Source organism: Mus caroli, chromosome 17, assembly GCF_900094665.2.
Source record: "Mus caroli chromosome 17, CAROLI_EIJ_v1.1, whole genome shotgun sequence".
In the NCBI taxonomy this organism is placed as follows: Eukaryota; Metazoa; Chordata; class Mammalia; order Rodentia; family Muridae; genus Mus; species Mus caroli.
Window position 1 is genome coordinate 569,552 of NC_034586.1, and position 21,060 is coordinate 590,611.

Here is a 21,060-nt window from a genome sequence, read left to right on the forward strand (position 1 = left end):
AGAGAGAGAGAGAGAGAGAGAGAGAGAGAGAGAGAGAGAGAGAGAGAGAGAGAGAGGTGAGTTCCAGGGTCATATGGTGTCATGTCTACAATGTGCTGATTCTATGACATATAAAGAACTAGTCAGACCTGGATCTGGATTCTGCCTTTGATTCTCTGAATATTTTTGGAAGGTCCCTCTACTCTTTCTAAACATCAAGTTCTGTATCCAAGAGAAAGAACTTTAATTCTTATACTGTGTTGTAGACTGAGTGTAAAATGTTACTCACAGGCTCTTGTGTCCTGACACCTGGTCCCCAGCTGTGAAGATCAGCTCTAAGACCAAAGGAAAAACAGATGTCCAGCATTTGTCACTTTGGACCTGAGGAAACAGCTAATTTTTCTCTTCTTTCTTAGTGGCTAAGACACCAATTTTGGGGTCTTTGGGTTACATTTTTCTCAGTGCTTCACAGAACACAATTCCCTAGTATGTAGCTGATGAAGGAAGGTTCTATGGCTAAATTGGTTTCAGAAGAATGGATGGATCAAGACTTCTTAAGATTATTTTTCTATAGACACTGTCTGAAAGGGTTGTAGATAATTCTAGAATCTACTAGAATTCAGTATTGAAGGAACAATTCTTAGGTGTTAAAATTCTGTTTAGCATATCACATCATACAGCTAATGTCCCATAGAATGGGTACTGTGCAACAGTGTGAGTGTAAAATGTTTGCCACAGGCTCATGTGTTCTTATGCTTGGTCCTTAGCTGTTTTAAGAGGTTGTGGGATCTTTGGGAGGCTGGACTTTCCTAGAGGAGTTGTATTGGGAGAGGAGCTTAAGGATTATTGCTGGGTCCTGCATCCTGTACAGCCTCTGCTTTCTGGCCTGTTAAGATATGAGAGAACAGCTCTTACATTCTTCCACTGCCACAAGGCCACTCATTGCCACATTTTTCTTACCATGATGGACTAAATCCTCAAGTCACGATCCAAAATAAGTCCCCCTTCCCTTGTTTTTTTTTTTTTTTGACAGTTATTTGATCAGAGCAATAAGAAAAAGTAATGAGACAGTCAGTGGTGGTGCATGCCTTTTATCCCAGCACTTGAGAGGCACAGGCAGGTGGATTTCTGAGTTCAAGGCCTGCTTAGTCTACAGAGTGAGTTCCAGGACAGCCGGGGCTATTCAGAGAAATCCTGTCTCNCCCCCCCCCCCCAAAAAAAAAGAAAAAGTAATGACTATACACTGGGATCCACTTATTGACTTCAGCGTCTTCTTTAAGTCTGGTAGGAACCCATGACCAAGGGCCACACAGAGCAGATACGGGCAGGCCAGGATTAGCTCTAAACTTGCCAAGTGCCCTGCTTCGTCATGTGTTTCCATACTTTGTGTTCACACAGTGTGCTGTCTAGTTTTTTGTTTATTTTTTTTTCAACTTGATACAAGCTAGATTTAATTTGGCAGAGGAAATCTCAATTGAGAAAATGTTCCCACTGTCTTGGCCTGTGGGCAGATTTATTGCATATTTTATTAATTTGTGATTGATGTGGGAGGGCCCACTATACTGTGTGTGGTGCTATCCCTGGACAGGTAAGCAAGCCAGTAATTAGAGTTGCTTCTGCTTCAGGTCCTGACTCCAGGTTCCCCTGACTTCCTGCCTTGACTTTCTTCCAAGGTGGACTATTACATGGATCTCTAAGATGAAATAAATCTTTTCCTCTCAAGTTATTTTCAGTCATAGCAATAGAAACCCTAAGACACATATCCAACTTTCCTCTGCTCCTGTAGTGCCCCATGTTGGTCCTAAGACTGTTTAAGTTCAGAGAATGAAAGTCCAGAGTGTGGCATATTAGCATGATGAGTGTTCTGAGCTGAGGATAACCAATTCCCCCTGACCTTCATCACCTGCTCCACTTTGCCACTATTGAGGGGAGGGAAGGGTCTTTCTGTGTAACTCTGCTGTTGACCTAGAGGCTGAATTTTCTAAAATATCAAGTCTCACAGAGAATAAGGAGTTGACACCATTGGCAGAACATGGAAAAGGTTTGTTCCAAGTATTTGTTCTTTAGGCTCATTCATCTCCCCTAAAAATCACTTACTATAAAATTGCCCATAGGAGCCAAGAAAAGGCTATTGAGGCTTCAACCACCTGCCCTCTCTTTGAGTTTTGAACTTTGTATGGTTCCTATCAGCTAACACATCAATAAATTGATGTATCTTTTCTTCTGTTAATTACAGAGTATCTTACAGAGTCAATTATCAAACTTTCAGGATATGGAAAAGAAGGCTCATTTCACCTTGGGAGAGTCAAAGTATGAGATGGTTTCTCATACTGGATAGGACAAAGAAATGGAGAAGCCTAGTCCAAGAACATACAAGAAATCACAAAGATGATTTGGTGCCATGTGGCAACACCATTGTGAGAAGAATAACAACGTCTATTAGTAGAGGCCATGGAAAAAAGATGTGGAATTGAATACCATCAGCCTCTGAGTGGAGCTAAAGAGGTGAGGGGGAAGCCCGCCTGTTAATATGACTAACTGCAGCCCAGTCACATAGCCATTTACAGCCTGTCCACATTTTATCGAGATGAGCAATTACATGTCCTGTAATGGCAATGAAGCAATAAAATTTATGTCTTGTCATCTTTAACAAGATTAGACATAACCCTGCTCATAAATGTAACACTGAATGGAGATTTTTAAGAACATAAGTATAGTTAAGGATCCTTGAGTTTATCCCTCATAGTTAATTAAAATCCTCCCCAAGAATCGGCAGAGGAGAGATTTGAGGGTGTTGAACCTTTCACTCTATGGAAGGGTGACCTAATGATTTTTCCATACCTTGCTCAGCTCAGGCAGGCTCTGTGATTCACAACACTTATACCACACAGACTTCAGAAGAGAGGCGAAGGGAGTGACTCCAATTCCCGTTGCAATGCACACACTCACGGGGTAGTGAAATACATCTGCCAGAGAGCCTCCAAAGGGCCCATCCACTGCTAGCCTGGAATCAGAATGCAGTTCGGTTGGCCTTCAGAATGTCTCCCTCTTGGACACAAAGACATCCCACGCTAGTCGATTTCATAGTGTGGGTCAGCAAATGTAGGCTGAAGGTTGCTAGGGCCTTTAAAGAGTCCCTCTTTGGGGATGGGAGAAGGATAAATTGGTTAGTTGTGTGCTTTCTACATAAGCGTGAGGACCTCAATTTATTTCCCAGGACCTGCATAAAAAGTCAAGCATGGCAGCAAGCCTGTGATCCCAGGGTGGGGGAAGCAGAAACAGGCAGATCCTTCTAGCTTTCTGGCAAGCCAGTCTATCCTAATGGTAAGTCTCAGGCAAATGAAAACCTGTCTCAAAAATGAGGGTAGAGAAGTAACCAAGATGGCAACCTTCCAGCCTTCCCATGCACACAGACTTATACACGACTACACACACACACACACACACACACACACACACACACACACACACACACACACACACACACCACACACACGATACTTTATTCAGAAAGCTCCGGGTGAGCTTTGAATTTGCAGCCTCCCTCACTAGAAGAATGCTACCTGGCTAGGGACTGTTCAGGGAGGGCAAAGCTTGTCATCTCCTGCTGTGGCTCCTCGTCAACATGGCTTGCTCCTGTTAGAGTTCTGGGAGCTCCTGTCAATTGTGAGCATTGGGCAGCCTGCATGAAGAGCCTCCATGACTGTCTTTCCCTCAGTTGCCAATCAAAGGCAAAGGGGATACTTCAAAGAGGCTTAGAAGATTTGTCTTTTCTTTTCACGGTGAACTCGCCCCTCATTTTCATTTGTTTGTTTGCATGTTTATATATTTATATCATTTTAGTCTAAAGGAGACGATTTGTTCAGAATAAACATAATTTTTAAATAATTTGTCAGTTAAGTGCAACTTGTAAAACTCTGTATTTTCCATCATATTTGCTAAAAAAAAAACCCTTATGCTCACCAGTCCAGGGCAGTAAAATGTTTTGCCATCCCTTAGCAATTTTTCTTTATAATGATAAACATTTTCTTTGAATAAATAAGAATGTTCTTACACAAACTGGCCACTGTGTTCCTCTCAGTCTTTTTCCTGGTTCTCCATGTTGGCTTTTCTTGCATTACCTAAATACTACACGGTATTGCCTTCTGACACACAATAGCTTTTCCCATGGAATAGCTGCAATTTCCCCTCTCTCTACTTGCTGACATAATACCTTTCCTCTAGGTCCTGTCTAATCTTTATTTCCCTAGGGAAGTCTGCCTGGACCCCGTGACTCAGAGAAACTCCCTCATATACCCTTCCTTTCCATAGCTGAATATTAGCATTTATATGATGGGTGCTCATGATTTAGTCCTGTTTATCATGACCTCTAAGTTTCCAGGTCTCTGGATGTGGGAAACTGGTCTGATTTTGCTCATTTCTTATTTGGTGCCTTGCTTACGATACAGTCTGGAGTTGTTCAACAGCAATTTGTTGAGTCAACTGTAAAGGGAATATTTAGAGCATTTCAGTAGGCCGAATGTATTAAATAACTCCTATTATTCCAAAAGTACACATTTACATATGAACAAAGATATGCTAATGAAAAGGTTTCTAAGTCATTCATAACCATTCCCTGAGGAGAGCCTGTCACCTGCACAGAGGGGGTGGGGGTTAACCCATTTGGGCTTTAGTATGTGTTCATGAAAGTTCAAATGGATTAATTTAAAAATATTCCATATCCCAGACTTCCTAATAATTTAAATAAACTGTCCTTGAATTAATCTTAACTAATAAGGCTTAATTACATATTGATATATGGAAATAGAAGAATATAATAAAATGTCATTAACCAGAAAGTGCTAGTATCTTAGCCCATGCTGATTATTTTATAAATAATTAGATAAATAGATTGACAAATAGAAACTTTATCCATTGATTAAGGCATCTTATTGTTGGTTATTATTATAATTAATAATCAGTGATTATTTGACACAAATTTTAAAAAGATATCCATTAAATTCAGAGGAGACCTATGTCTCAAAGCCTACAGAAATATATATAACTTTATTTTTTTGCTCCATTATTTTTTCAATAATTTATTTTCTAGTCACTTTACATCCCAACCACAGCCTCTGCCTCCTCTCCTCCCTGTCCCACTCTTCCAAATCCCTTCCAAAATTGTTTTTCTTCTTTTCTGAGGAGAAGGGGAGCCTCCCCTGCATACCACCCCACCCTGGGACATCTAGTCCCAGCAGAACTAGGCACATCCTTTCCCACTGAGGTCCTACCAGGCAGTCCAGGTAAGGGAAAGAACATCCAATGCCAGAGGAAAATATCAGAAAATGGAAAGATCTCCCATGCTCATGGATTGGTAGGCTTAATATAGGGAAAATGGCCTTCTTACCAGAAGCATACACACACACACACACACACACACACACACACACACACACACACACACACATCTGTCTAATTATTTAGAATTGAGAGCTTTTCCATGCCCTTGTCTGAGGCCTGTTCATACTCTGATGTCAACCTGCAAGACACTTAGTTATACCAGGGCAGGGTTCAGTTTGAGACAATTCTTCTCAATGACTTACTGCAATCTGTAAGGATCTTACCTTTCGCTTTCTTTAGAATATATTTTATATATTTCTTCTTTCCTATGTATCAAGCTCTGAACCTCATTATTTGATTTATTTTGGAGGGGTGGTCTACATTTCTCTCACCCTTGCAATTGGAATAGGTCCTCTTTGGAAAACTTTTCTTTCATTTTATCTTTCGTGTGCTCTATCTATGTGCGTATATGTGAGTGTGTGTCTGCATATGTGTTGGTATGTGTGTGGGGATGCACACATGTGTGTTTGTGCATGCCTATAAGTGGCTAGCAGTTGATGTCAGGTGGCATCCTTGGTCATTCTCCATCTTGTATATCCATGTAGAATTTTTAATTTGAACCAACAGCTCACAGATTTGGCTAGTCTGGCTAGCTAGCTGATTCCAGGATCTCCAGTCATTTCTCTATGAGCACTAGGCTTACAAGTGGGCTGCCCTGGTAACTCAGTTTTTACTTGGGTCCTGGGGATGTGAATGTGGGTCAGCACACTTACATGGCAAACTCTTTACCTGCAGAACCATCTCCTGGGCCTGGGATAAGTTCTAACTGTCGAGTTTATTTATGTGTCATCCCTTTGACTTGGACCCCAGGTTTTTAATGTGAAGGAGGAGGTCACTGATCTTGCAGCAATTGATTCTTGCTTGGTCCCTGATGCCTCATACAATGAGCTCAGGGTCATTGCTAACTAACACTTTTATTGGTATCTTTGGGGCACTTTACCATTCTTACCTTGCAACCAACTGTGGTAATTCTTTCTGGGCATTTACATATTGTGTCAAGGCCATTATGGAACATAATAACTAACCCCATGGAGAAAATTAACAGCTTCTGTGATCTCCCATCTAAGTATAATCTACAATCACGGTTATCTGGGGGTGGGGGGGTTAGAATTGGATAGAGTGGAATGAGAGATGTTAATAAAGGAGACATAAGTATAGTCATATAGAACACTTTGAAGAGATTGCATTGTATAGCAAGGTGACACTGTGCTTTCTGTGGATTGAAAAGTAGTTGGTTAGTCAAGGGAAGGATGTTTGACAGGCTAAGTGACTGGATACACACAGAGCAGAAGCAAGGATAAATAAGCTGAAGGTATGAAACTTAACAACAGCAGGGGACATGCAGGGAAGAGGAAAACAAGCAGACACTGTAATTGTGTTGTCGTGTGCATGTGTGTGTGTGTGTGTGTGTAGGGGGAGTCACCTCCCTCTCCATTTGTCCCTAATTTTTACATTTTCAACCTTGAACTCGGTGCCACAGCTTATCCTTCATTGCTTGTTTTCAGCAAGAAGGCATCATTTAGTCCACCCATAGACAAAGCCAGTGGGATGTGCTTAAAGTTCTGCCTTCCCTGGGGATGGGAAAAGCAGGGCAATACACTCATTTCATCTCATGCTTATCCTTGCAATGGAGCTTACTTTGTCATCCCAAAAGATTTGTCAAGTTCAATGAGCTAAAGGATACATATTGGGTGAACATGTCATCTTTTTCTGTTATGTTATCCTTGTGTGTCTGGCATTTGTGTAGATACAGAAGGAAGACACTCATCTGCAGGAACTTCCATGTATGTATGTACAACTGTGTTTTTAACTAAATAAATGCATGGTGGCCAATGTTCCCCAAGAATGGTACAAATAGACATTATTTTTTCTCATGCTTCATTGAAATATTTTGTTTTTAATTTATTTTTTCTCATATTTTTTAATGTCTTCTTGTTTTTCTGGGGCCCTATCTGTGGACTTCATGTATTATTTAATGGTCCTCTAGGATTGGGAACTAACCTGCTTGTTCACTTAAATGAGGCAAGACATGATCATTCTCACAGTGACTTGGGTCAAACGTGTAGGCTTTTCTGAATAGGGTAGTGGCAGGGCCAGAATCATGCCTCTGATGAATATAAAGAAGCCCTAACTCCAGGAACTTATACTGTGTATCTGAAAAGAGGGCTACAGAAACGAGGAGTCTTTATATAAGCTTCCTATATGTTACTATGCAGTCATACAGGAATGGTATGGGTTAAGTCCAGCATGAGCAGAATAAACTATCCTTCTTCCAGAGACCAACCTTTGCAAACACAGCCTGAAGACTCAGTCTGTGCTGGGAGAGAGCTTGCAGAGGGAGTTGTCTGACTCATGGCGGGCTGCACATAATTAGACTAGAGCTGCTTTTGGATCTGGAAAGGAAACTCTTCCGTCTCCCTGGATCATCACCTACTTTTGTTGAACATTTATTTATTTTTACAGAAATGTATTCGCTTCTCCTAAATTATACATTTGATGAAGACTCTCAATTAGTTTTTTGAACGAACTCAAGCTTGCAGCTTAATATAAAGCTATTGCCAAACTGGGCAGTTTATTCATGCATTTAGATATTTTCCCCGTTTGAAGTAGCACAGCTTGTATACAACAGTGACCTGGGGAGGGGGGTGTGGGGGAGGCGGGGCAGGTCTCACCTCGGCATGCTACAGAGCTCACTGGGAGCCTGTCCCTCTGCTCCAAAGGCCTTTAATAACGCCTCTGTCCAGTCTCCTGAGGCTCGGATGTGTACACTGAAGAAGTCCTCCTGGGGAGCGGAGGTGAGAGTGAAGGGGTGCCACTCCAGGGGGGAGACAGATGGACACTGGATGAAGATGTACTGTCCGGGTGCCATCTTGAAGTCTCGCTTCTTCATGTGAAGTTCCAGGACTGCAGATGGGTGACTCACCACCTACAACAGAGCAAGATAGCCAAGGGGATTCTCATTCAGGTAAAATGACGAGAGCACATTCTTCTGTCCATACAAAATCTTTAATTGGCTTTTTTTTTGATGTATAATTTGTCAGCACTTTCATGCCTAGGCTTGCAATTTGAGTGATAACAGCGTTCATCGTGCAGGGTGCTGCACGTGACTTTTAATAACTGTGCAGGGAAGCAGTGTGGCAGCACATGACTCCATGCCCCACGTGACCAAGCATCCCTGAGCCCAGCTAACCATTCCCAATTGAATATAAGCTGTCATGGATAGAGATCTCATAATTTTACTTGCATTTATTAAAATAGTTACCACATCATCTTCATGTAAAACAATGTAGCAATAATTTGAGATTTTCTTCATGCTGAGGGGAAAAATATTGATCTTTTATCTCTCCCCAAAATGTTTTACTTGTTGAGTTTGACTAAATATTGTCTTGGTGCTGAGTTTTTGGTATAGGGAAGCCCCGTGAAGCTTCTCCAGGGACTTTACACTAACGATCATCTGAGGGAAGGAACATTTGCCCTTCATATATATCCATTGCCTTATGAAAAAAATATCTGTACATCTTCGTGTCTTTTGTAGTAAATGCATACGAGAACACAATCCAGTATGTGGATACTGGTATGACACTTTTCTACATGAAGAGTCCTTCATAGCATATTTATCTTTAGTTCCAGATTTCTGCTTGTCCTCCCGACACTGCCTCTAAAGGAACTACTAAGTGCTTTCCTGCTAACAGATCTAGGTCTCCACACTTGTTCCAGGCTTGATTGACCTTCTATGGTTCTAAGCTTAAACTCAGAAACACAGAAACATGTAAAAGCAGAAATAGGAATGCCTGTCCATCTTCTTTCAATGTGATGGTGAACGGTGTACAGTATTCTGTTGAAACTGCACTAGCTAACACTCAGGAGTGGGTAGCATACTTTGTACTTTTTTTTTTTTTCTGAGACAGGGTTTCTCTGTGTAGTTCTGGCTGTCCTGGAACTCACTCTGTAGAGCAGGCTAGCCTAGAACTCAGAAATCTGCCTGCCTCTCTGCCTCCCAAGTGCTGGGATTCAAGGCAAGTGCTGGGATTAAAGGTGTGTGCCACCACGCCTGAACGAACTTTTGTTAACCTGTGAGATTTTTCTATCTGTTCCTATCTTCCTCCAGCATGAAATACAACAAGGCAGAGAAGTGCCTCCAAAGCACACAACACTAAACAGGGTAGAACAGCATGCCATTCCGTCATTGTCATCTTAAACCTTAGCATCCCTCCATGCTCTGAACCTGTGGCTGCATTCCAAGCCCATGCTCAGTACCCAGTCTTTTGTTTTTGTTTTTGTTTTTCGAGACAGGGTTTCTCTGTATAGCCCTGGCTATCCTGGAACTCACTTTGTAGACCACGCTGGCCTCGAACTCAGAAATCCACCTGTCTCTGCCTCCCGAGTGCTGGGATTAAAGGCGTGCGCCACCACGCCTGGCAGTACCCAGGTTAAGAATGCATATGCTTGAAGCTGTGTGGATGATGCTGGCATGTTTGCAAAATCCCACCTCTATGGCCTATTTAAAGTTACTACAATCATTGTAAAGCATTCTTAGTAGTTTCCTGTCTTTTCCTCACTAGAGAGAAACCATAATAAAGAGAAATATGGCTAACTCTGGTTCTACGCTGTAAGCCTTTATCAGAATTCCGAATAACAGCATGGAGCTTTGATCCCTGTCTCCAGTAAAATTGGTCACACTGAAAGATGCTCCCGATACAAGCAATTATTAGACCAGAAGATGAGCCTCTAAATTATGGGCAGTTCTGCAATAAAAATGGCAAATTAAAAGCTTGGGCTAATAAAAAATTTTCATCTACACTCAGGCTTTTATTCAGACATAAAGCTACACACATACCTTGGTAATGACAACTTCTTGGTGAGATCTCCAGAACCTAATTATTCTTTCACACGCATACAAGACCACAGGACCCAAAGCCCATTTCCAGGCCTGCAGAGAGAGTGGGGAAAAAGAGAGAGATAGAGAGAAAAAGGGGAGGGGGAGGGAGAAAGAGAGAGACAGAGAGAGGCAGAAACAAAGAGAGGGAGGGAGGAAGAGAGAGGGAGACAGAAATGGAGAGAGGGAGGGAAAGAGAAGGAATCAGAGAGAGAAAGGGAGGGAGGGAGGTGGGAGAGACACATAGACAGACAGAAAATAAGAGACAGTGAGAGAAACAGAGAGACAGAGACACAGAGAGATAAGTTAAAATAGAATCCAAAATTTCTAATTGAACCATATCAATATATAGCATGATGGGACTAAGATATTTCCCTCAACTTTGGCCCAGCTATCAACAGCAAAGATGTCTCCATGTACTAAATACAATAGCATTTAATTATTCCTTAAAGTCTACAAGCTTATTTAAGAGATTAAATTCTCCTCTATTGGTTTTTATGCTTCCTTGATCAATGATGCCTTTATGTAATTAGAAATAATTGAATTTGTAAAGAAATAAGAAAGCAGATTGATGTTTATGTTCTGTATGCTAGCGTTGTAAATGCTCCCAAGCAGCCAAAGTCAAAGGCTTACAGAAAAAGCATCCTTTCAGCCAACATAAGGAGTTTCAAGTAGTAATTCTGGGGGCCAATAATGCCTCCCAAGTAGGGAATCTGTCTGAGTACAGACACTCACACTGCCATGACCCCTGGGCACACCTCTACCTTCTATAATGTTATGTGGAATGAAAAACATCAAGCTATTTTTTTTAACACCCTAAGTCTCAGAGGATCAGAACAAAGACATCAACAATCATCTGGAGAGATATGCTTAGGAATATTTTCATGCTTAAAAATGTTACTACTTTTATTTTTTGAGTTCTGCATTATGAATGACCATATTTTAAAGCCTACTCTTGCCTCAGGTGTTGCATATAACACGAGGGGTCTTTCTCCAGTAGACAGGAAGGATGGGAATATATGATTTTTGTCATTCAATGTCAAACAATCTTGCAAGGTATATGATAGCCTCTTTATTTCATAGAGAAAGAAACTGAGGCTCAGTCTGATCAAATGACCCCTTGGACATGAGAAAGTATCTGGAGAAGATGTGGGCTTAGACAGGTCTGGTACACAGCCTGTTTTCACAGGGTCTCAGCTGCCTTACCTGAGTATTTACCATACAGCAGAAATGGAGTCCTACTGTGTACTATCTAACACCAGGGTGTGTCCAGAGACTTGCTTTGTAAAACATCAGCCTCCTGAGCTTATTGAATTTTAGAATGTCAAGGTTTTTGTTTTTTTAATCTTGCTTTAATCTTATAGGATAAGAAAACAAAAATAAACTCTGGTTCTCTGGGAATCAATTTGAGTTATCTTGGGAGGTTGGGCTGAATCTCAGTTCCTTATTGGATCTCAAGGCTTGGGAGAGGTTCTTAAATTTCCCCTTTGCCATCCCAAATCTATCATAACCTTAGTTCTTTCATAAGATCATGGGAATAGGGAGGACACCTCCTTTTTTTTTTTTGAGTTTGTGTTTTATTTCAACTCTGGTCATTGATTATTTCCTTACTGGCCTTGGCTCTGTCTCCAAGTTCACAAGCTCTTTGACATAATTTTTTTTTATTTCTTTTAAATTATCTTTCCTATTTTTAATTCCTTTCTGTTTTCGTCAGTCTTGGCTGTTTGCAGGCTGTCTTCACCCATCAGCTCTCTCTGCTTCTTTCCTAAGGTCCTCATGCTTGCTTGACAAAGGCTATGATTTATTCGGGCAATACAAAGCAAGTTGACCTACTTACTCATTTCAACCTTAGTGGGATTCAACAACACGTTTAGAATGGAGGGGAGAATAAACCCTTAGGTCCACTTGTGCTAGGGTAAGGCAGTGAAGATGGTCAGAGAAGGCAAAACAGAGGAAGTAGCAGAAGGATGGAGCTGGACCAAGTAAGCAAAGCCAGAGCTTCCTTATGTTTGAAAGTATTTTAAGAAGTGGTTTGGACATTTAGAGGAATGCCAGCAACAATTCTTTCTGCAGGACAGAAAGATTTGCAAAGATATTCACATAGTCTTTGTGTATTTTCACAAATAATCTTCCGTATCCATTTGAAAACACACGTTTTAGACATCACATAGCTCATTTTGTTGGTGCCAAATCAGCCATGGCCTCTGATTTCTCCACATTGATGAAATGAAACGGGTTATTTTTCTTTCCATGGTTAGTCAGGAAGGAGAATGTAAGCCATTAATTCTCGGCTCTATCTCTATTCTACTATATAAATTGCTCCATGAGGAGACGGGGAGGCTTATTTATACTGTGATACTCCCAGAGTCCCTTGAAAGTTCAGGAGTGAGGGTGAGATATAGCCAGTAAGTGATGCTAGAAAAGTGGTCCAGCTGTGGGGATCAGCATCAGCATAGACAACACTGTACAGATGGGGAGACCATGCTCCCATCTTTTATCCTGTATAATCAGATACATCATGAATTGTGTGTGTGTGTGTGTGTGTGTGTGAACTTTGGAGCCTTCTACTTTTTTTTTTTTTTTTTGAAATAGCATCTCTCACTAGTCCCAAAGGTTTACTGATCAGACTAAGACAATTGTTCAGTGAGCCCCAAGGATCTGCCCATCTCTACCTGCCAGTGTTCAGATTACATGCACTCTCTATTGTGTCAGGCTTTTATACTTTTAGTCCTTATACCTGCATAAAAAGCACTTTATTGGCTAAGCTATCTCCCTGGCTCACATCTCATGCTTTATTTTCATATTGTTTTGTATTTTTCAAACTGGGAGATGATTGGAGAAAACTCTCATCGAAGTTCTTGCCAGGCTCTTAAATGTTTTGGGTTTATTCACAAGGATAAAAATGGCGCTGGAAAAACGTACTTGCAGATAGCTGCAGAGGACTGGCTAAGGAAGTCCTGGAAGAAGGTCAGAGAATCAGAAGGAAGGCCATAGGATATGGAAAAGAAGTGTTACAGCTTGCCACAGAGTCAGGAGCTTTTTACTCCAGGTGTGACTTTGCTTGGAATGCCCTCTGTATCAGAGGCAACCCTTTGAAACCCTCCACCTTACTTTCTCTAGCTCTTAAACACAGGGTAAGAATTGTTTAGTGAAAGAAAATATCTAATAAAAAAAGAATATTAGTCATAAGAAAAAAATAATTGTCTAGTGTGTCAGCTTTTTTAGTACTGAAAATTCATATGGCGTCTTAGTTTTCTTATTCTAGTCTCCAAAAACACGCAGAAAAACCATAGTACAGCAAGTGCATTATTACAGAAATAAAATCGTGTTGATTTAACAGTGATAGCAATGAAACTTGATTCCTCCACTTTTATTCCTTCCAGAAAATAAGGTCAGGCTGGCTTTGATTTTATTTTATGTATGTGGTTATGAATAGATGATTGCTGTAGACAATAAGCTCTCCAGGGGCAGGCCCCATGTCAGAGTCCTGTGTCCGTCTACAGATGAGCAAGCATGAGAACTCACCACTTGATGAAGTTCACTGATTGACTCTACCCTCATTCCAGGTTTCCCTTTGACCGTTAATATCATCCATAGAAAGTGAAAAAACAAACAAACAAACAAAAAAACCAAACAAACCAACAAACAACTAAAAAAGGAAACCCAGAGCTGTATGATTATTCTCTACAGGGAAATGAGCTAATTTCTTGGCTAAGGAGGACCAAGCATCTTTTGACATTAGACTGCATGAGCAACTCTCAAATCTGCAGGTTTGTGTGCCTCTGAGATTGAGGAAGAAACTAGGGCAGCAGATTTCTCTGGCCAGCTTATACAAGGTGACAGAAAAAAGATTCTCAGATTCAACATGGCATCAGCTGACAAATATTCTACAGATAAAAATCTTCATTAAAAAAAGTGCCCCGGGAAAAGAGAGGCAAGGAGGACTATATGGAGTCTTACTAAGATGAGTTAGTTCTAGTGCAGAGGAGCACGGAACCCCGCCCCCCACCCATGTCCTTGGAATGCCTTTCTGATTCAGAGTCAATAAGACATCAGAGGGAGTATCGTACAGTCTAGCCAAGCGGTAATTGCACAGCCCACACATGCTTTGAATCAGGATCCATTAAAAATAATGGAAAAGAGTGATGGTGTGAGTTTGGATGTGCAAGGAGGTGTAGCAGGGGAGTTAGCAAGAGATGGCCAAGTTCCCCCTCTTAATCATAATTAATGCTAGCACACACTGGTGGGAGCAGGCCCTGGTCTGTATTCATGAAGTGTGGGAGAGTATTGATTTTTTTTTAAATGGAGATGCTGTGGCTGAAAATTTTAGAGAGGTATTCATTTTCTTCATTAATATACAGGCCAGGTAGTGGCTACAGAGAGCTGAGTTTAAGACAGAGACAATCTATACTGGCCATTAAAGGAACCACAGTCTAATGGGCACATCTATTTCACATCTCTCAGTTTTAAATATTTCTCCCACTACTTTTACCCTTAAAATATGGCATTGAATTTATTGTATTTGTAAATTTTTAAAGAAATTGTTATTTACAGTCTTCTGATGTCTTATACGATACCATAGTTCATTATCCCTATTTTAAAGAGTAACACATCTTGGATACTTGCTTTCTCCAACTTTCTTGTTTTCTCTTTTTGTTTGTTTTGAGACAAAGTCTCATGTCTTTAGGATTGTTAGATTCTCTTGGAACTCCCTATGTTGCTGCTGATGACCTTGAATTTCTGACTTTCCTGCTTCCACCTTCTGTGTACTGAGATTGCAGGCATAGTTTGTGTGGTGCTGGGTGGGGATGGAAGAACTCAGTGTTTTGTGTATGTTAGGCAAGCATTCCATCACCTAAGTCACATCGCAACCTCCTCCTACTTTTAAAGCAGCCACTTCATTTATTATCTGCCATATATCAACCACCAGTTAAACCAAAGGTTTGCACTTTCCTAATATATCAGAGTCCAGATGGGAGTATTATTTTTGTTTACCTAAGTCAACAACTGCTGCATACCCAGAAAACAGAAAACATTACTTTCAAAATCTGTGGACACTATCATTAAATTAGTACTTAAGTTGGTTAAATCTATTTTTGGCTAAAAGTGAAATTAGTTATAGCAAAAGTAATTGGGCACCCTTAATTCTTTTGATCACCAAAAGTTGTAGAAAGAGACATGGTAAACCTAGGAAAAGACTGGGTCCTCCCAGTTACCCGGGAGATAGACTGAGGAATAGCAAGGGTGTAGCGGGTGGTGAACCATGAGGCTAATGCCCTCAGAGTCATTACTCTGCTGTTATGAAGCCTTGCAATATCAGACATCCATATTTAAGCCTGAGTAGAATACATTTCAAAGCCGAACAAAGTGCTTTTGGCAGTAAATCTCTTTTGAAATTATCCATAACTCGTTTTCTCCATTAGTCCACTTAATAAAGAGTTGGCTTCATCAAGTGGTGACATGGGCGGTTATTTTTTTCAAGCCTATTAAAGCTCTAGTTATTTTAACTGTGGGGACAGTTATTTTTAAAAAGCTCCTGGATTCACTCTTACCGAAGGTTCCTTGCCAGAAAATTGAGGTACAGGGCATAAGGCAGCTGCCTGCCATTCAGCATAGTGGTCTCTGCAGAACGTGACATTGTGCAGCCGGAGACTCTCTGGAGTTTGGCCTCGAACGATGCGACTTAGAAACACACACACACACACACACACACACACACAGAGGGGGGGGGAAGCATAAAAATGTTAAGCTGATTTTGTGCGATATCTTTACACGATTTATACTCTGTAGTCGGTTCCAAAACAACACTCCCATCTCTTAAAACTTGGGCTGTCACTCACTTCCCCCAGCATCTTTAAAAATAGGCATTAGAAAGCTTTGGGTAACTTTGAAGATCCCAGAAAAGAAGTGCCCCTCTGTGGTATCCTGTGTCACATTGAAAGTGTCTATATTAGAGAATTCATAATGAAGGAAATTGTTTGAACACATCCTTTTGTAGACTGTTGAATTTAATTAGGTTTCATCTCATTCTGATTGCTGATTTGGGCTAATTGGCCAACTTTGTACGATTGGCTTCTTCTGCAGATTGATTTAACTTCTACCCTTCTTAGCTTGTTTCTGAGCACTTAGAAGTTTCAAGTGAAGAAGTCAAAAGAAGCGCCCAGAATAATGGTATTTTTCCCCTGGTGATCACTAGCAGGCTTAGTGATTACTAGCAGGCTTAGACAAGGTCAAAACAGGTCACTTTGAAATGTGTCTTTGAGGCTGTATTGATAAATTTAAAAGTAGAAAGAGAAGTCTGAATGGATGGAGCACTAGATAAAGAGTCCTGTAATCTTACTAGCTTGAGTCTGTTGACCTTTGCAAATTGCTTAGGCATCAACTCTCAGGATGACTTTACTGACTTGTACTCTCACGGCATAGAACCATACACCTAGATAATAGAACCCTGGAGCGGCTCAGTTCCTAGGTACTTATGGATAAGATGTGCTGGTTTGTTTTGAGAAACTAGGTTCTCATAGACTGGGCCACATCAGCATCACAGAGATGCTGTGTTTGTCTGTGGAGTAGTGGTCAATGCTCTTGGAAACTGCCTGGTGTCAGCTACAAAAGATATGTTAGGCTCTGACTCTGTTTCATGCAAGCCATTCAAGCTTGATGACATCCATTTGAATCAGGTAAGCAGGACAATCTGTGGACCTCCAGGCTCAAATGATGCCCGGGTGGGTGAGTGGTAAATGGGAGCCAGATTGTGGATGTCATACATTTCAGTACCTATATCCTTAGATGTTTGATAACTTTCCATATGTATGCTGTTAAAAATATTAAAAAGTTTAATTTTTTCACTTATACCATTGGGATAATAGGCAGACTAGTGAGCTTTATGCCTTCCAACAATCTTATGTCTACTTGGCATTTTTTTTTATAGAATTTGCAAATCGCTTTTGATGTAAATAGTAGTTGTAGAATATGTCAAGCTGAGAAGATTAAATAGGTTTTTATCCATAAATAAGCCTTTCAGCAATGTTGAAGTAACTCAACAATTCTCCTTGTGAAATATTATTTGTGCATAAAAATCCTAACTTCAGCCAAGTTACTGACCATTGAGATGGACTTGTGGTTCAATACCCAGGGTGTGAGTGCGGAAAATGTGGATTTAGGGGATTACAGGAATACTTTCCATGTTAAAAGAGGATTGCACTAAGATTTCTAAAGTCAGCTTACAAAAATCAGTAGCCTTCCTATATACAGCAAAAGAAAGCAAAGAAGCTGAAAAAGAGGTTATAAAAGCACTGTTAGCAATAGTATCAAAGATGTGTAAGAATAAACCCATCCAAGGAGATGAAAGACCTACAGTGAGAATTTCAAGTCTCTGAAGAAAGACACGGAAGAAGTCTCTAGAAAATGCAAACACCTCTCGGGTTCACAGGTGGGTAGAATTAATGCTGTGAAGATGGTAGCCGTAGTTTACAGGCTCAGCACAAACCTCATCAATCTTTTCACGACATTGTTCACAGAAACAGGAAAAAATCCCAAAATTCACATGGAACAACAGAAACAGCAGCAGCAGCAGCAGCAGCAACAACAACAACAAAAACTCTGGTTAGTCAAAGCAATGCTGAGCAAATAGAACAATGCTGGGTAAGGGGGTTGCCACACCGTATTTCAAGCTATGTTACAGAGACATGGTAATAAAAACAGCATGGCACTGACATAAAAACAGACATGTGGGCCAATGGAATGACATAGAAGACTCAGACATAACTGCACATAATTACAGCCACCTCACATCTGACAGATGCCAAGATGCACACTGGAGAACATATAGCATCTTCAACAACTGATGCTCGGAGAAGAGGTAGCCTACATGTAGAAGGGTAAAATTAGACCCATATGGCGTATGTATTACTCTGTATGAATATCAACTTCAAATGGGTCAAAGATCTCAATGTGAAACTGAAAACATAGGCAGAATCCTACAAGATGTAATGGAAAGGACTTTCTGAACAGTGCTTCTTTTACTAAAGAAGCAAGGCCAACCATTGACAATTTTGACTAAAAAACAAAACAAAATAAAAAATCAAACAACAACAACAACAAAAACTAAGATGCTCTGTCCAGGAAAGGAAAGAATAGCTAGAAGAGGAAATCTACAGAGTAGGAGAGAATGTTTGCTAACTGTACATTTGATAAGTGATTAATACCTATTCGATACAAAGTTTTCAAAAACTAGAGTCAAGAAAACAAACAACCCAATTTAAAAAAGGGCTATGTATCTGAACAGAGAGATCTCAAAAGAAGAAATAAAAACAGATAAGGAATACCTCAAAGCCATTGACATTCTTAACAGTTAGAGAAATGCAAATTAAAAACCACTCTGAGATTTCACCTTATGCCTGTCAAGATAGCTAAAACATTTGGCAAGAAATACTGCTGAGAATGGGAGTGTGGGGGGAAGGGAACCTTCATTCACCATTGGCGAGGTTGTAACTGGTACAGCCATTATGGAGATAAGTGTGGAGAATCCTTTAAAAAGTGAAAGCAGAGAAAGCCATACTACCCAGCTATAGCACTCTTTGCATGTGCTCAACAAACCTGACATTCCACTCCTCAAATGCTTGTTCAACAATGTCCACAGATGCTCTGTTCACAATAGTCAGGGCACGTGTACACAGAGACATACATCTGAACACCTCATTATAAAATGGGCTTACCCTCCTCCGTGGATGGCCAGACTGATGAAGAAGAAGACAAAGATATGGTGTGTGTACCAGAAGAGCTCATAAGAGGACCTTCTGATGAATTCAGTTGAAGAGGTCATGATGAAGACCAGAGCCAGAGAGATACCCAGGCCAGTAATTCCTGACACTGTCATCAATAGCTCAGTAGTTGTGCCCTGGAAGATCACAAAGTACCGCCAAATTCATATTTTGGATTTTTGCATTTTTAGGATCAGTATTAGAGGATCCAAACAAAGAACAATTCAGGATGTTTCGTGCCAACACACAGGACCTCACCAAAGTCCATACACACTTCAAGAAACTAGGTGTGAAATTCTTCCTTCTCCCCTGTGTCACCATGAATATTTACTTTGTTCAAATTTTATAAAATACTGTGCCATTAAGCACAACTTTTCCATTTGCATGAGGTAGTTTTCTTGTCAAAGCTACTATTTTGAATCAGTACCAGAGAGCATTAGAACAACAACATGGCAGAATCAGCTCAAATTCGAGGTTTTTAATTTTTAAGATTAAAAATTGTGGCTCACCATGTTTAATTGCATCTTCACATTACTAAACACTTTTTGGGGGTGAAGGAGAGTTTCCTTAGGGGCACTCCCAGTAAAGCAGTTGCATGCACTCTTCCCTGGGTGGCTATGCCTTGCTCTGGCTTTTTAATTGGAAGAACCATGACTTGCATCTCCTTCACATAACCTCAGGGGTCTTTGGAATAAAGCTTGGTAAAGCCTCTGTGATCAATAAGGGCACAGCTATTCGTATCTGATCAGTACTCTCCAACGAGCATGATTCTGACTCATGAGTGCAAGGGACAGTTAAATAGCCTTTGAGAATATTAATTGCAAAGCATTTTGTTTTTTATTGTGAGTTCCCAGATTCCTTGCTTAGTCATTAGTATTCATACCCCGTGCTCCCATCTCTGAGCCAACTACCAGCTCAATAAACTCACACTATATCTTTTGTCAGTAAAACCTCATTAATTTAGACTGCTATGAGATCTGGAAGTAATTTGGACAGGGACTTCTCCATTGTTTATTTTCTTCTCTTCACAGAAGAGAAGAATAAAATTGAAAGAGGGTACACGTAGAACATTTAAAATATTTGTTTTGTAAGTACACTCAGGCACTTTAGAAGTCAATTAACAGCACATGGTGTGTTAATTCCAAATCATTCTGTTTTGACTATTAAAGACTATTTCTCCTCATTTCCCCGCAATGTATTTACAGACTGGTCTGAGTTGCCTGCAGTTGTCTAATGTAACCCCACTGCATTACTTATGAATTGCTTTAATGTATGCTTCAAGTTATTGATAATCATCTCTCCAAATACCCAAATTAGAGGGGCTTCTGAGCCTAATTAGTACTAACAAAGTATATTGCTTCTAAAATTTTTGAAACAACTGTGTTTGAAGTAGCTTAATTAGCTTGTTAAATTGCTTTAAAGGTTATTTATAATAAATACTATTTATTGCATAGTTTATTCAAGATGTTGAGATTTATTCTTGGGTCTTTTGTGAGCAGTGCATTTTGTAAAGCTTTATTGGGGGAGAAATGTAGATCAAAACAGGTGGCCAGATAAATTCTGAGATTCAAGGAAATGGTATTAAACGCATCTCTGCATGCTTCGGGCATCTGCAGTTTTGATTTGTAGCTATGAAATATGTGCTTCTAATTGGTGTCAGTTAAGAAAAAGGGAATTCAGTTTATTAATGGCCTTGTATTGTAAGCTTTCCTGAGGAAATCAAGATTTTTGACTTGGAAGAATGTCCTCATAACTAGAATCTGAATTTTCCTTCTCAAATAAACATGTGAACAAAACTATCTCTTATAAAGAGGGCCTAGGTAATAGCAGCCTGAGAGTTTCCTATTGATGGGGTGTGTGGCCTTGAGACTTTTTTTAGAAAATAGATTAAAAATATATAGTCTCGATTCCAATATGGTAGTCCATGGAAGATATTTAGATGAACCAATATGAGAGATGTAAGAGTGGCTCAAGGGAAGTGTTTACCTCTAAGGATAGGATGCTGAGGCTGAGGGAAGTGTTTACCTCTAAGGATAGGATGCTGAGGCTGAGGGAAGTGTTTACCTC

The 21,060-nt window shown here is 40.3% G+C and overlaps 1 protein-coding gene across 1 annotated transcript in view; it reads right to left on the minus strand.

Annotated features, from left to right (window-relative positions):
• Positions 1-21,060, minus strand: part of Nox3 (NADPH oxidase 3) — a 58,206-nt gene that overhangs the window by 25,928 nt on the left and 11,218 nt on the right. Inside the window, exons 6-10 of the mRNA XM_021149518.1 lie at positions 18,949-19,130; positions 15,787-15,916; positions 10,196-10,288; positions 8,031-8,284; positions 2,821-2,983 (exon numbers count right to left, since the gene is read on the minus strand). Coding sequence (XP_021005177.1) covers positions 2,821-2,983; positions 8,031-8,284; positions 10,196-10,288; positions 15,787-15,916; positions 18,949-19,130 — 822 coding nt within the window. The remainder of the gene's footprint in view (positions 1-2,820; positions 2,984-8,030; positions 8,285-10,195; positions 10,289-15,786; positions 15,917-18,948; positions 19,131-21,060) is intronic.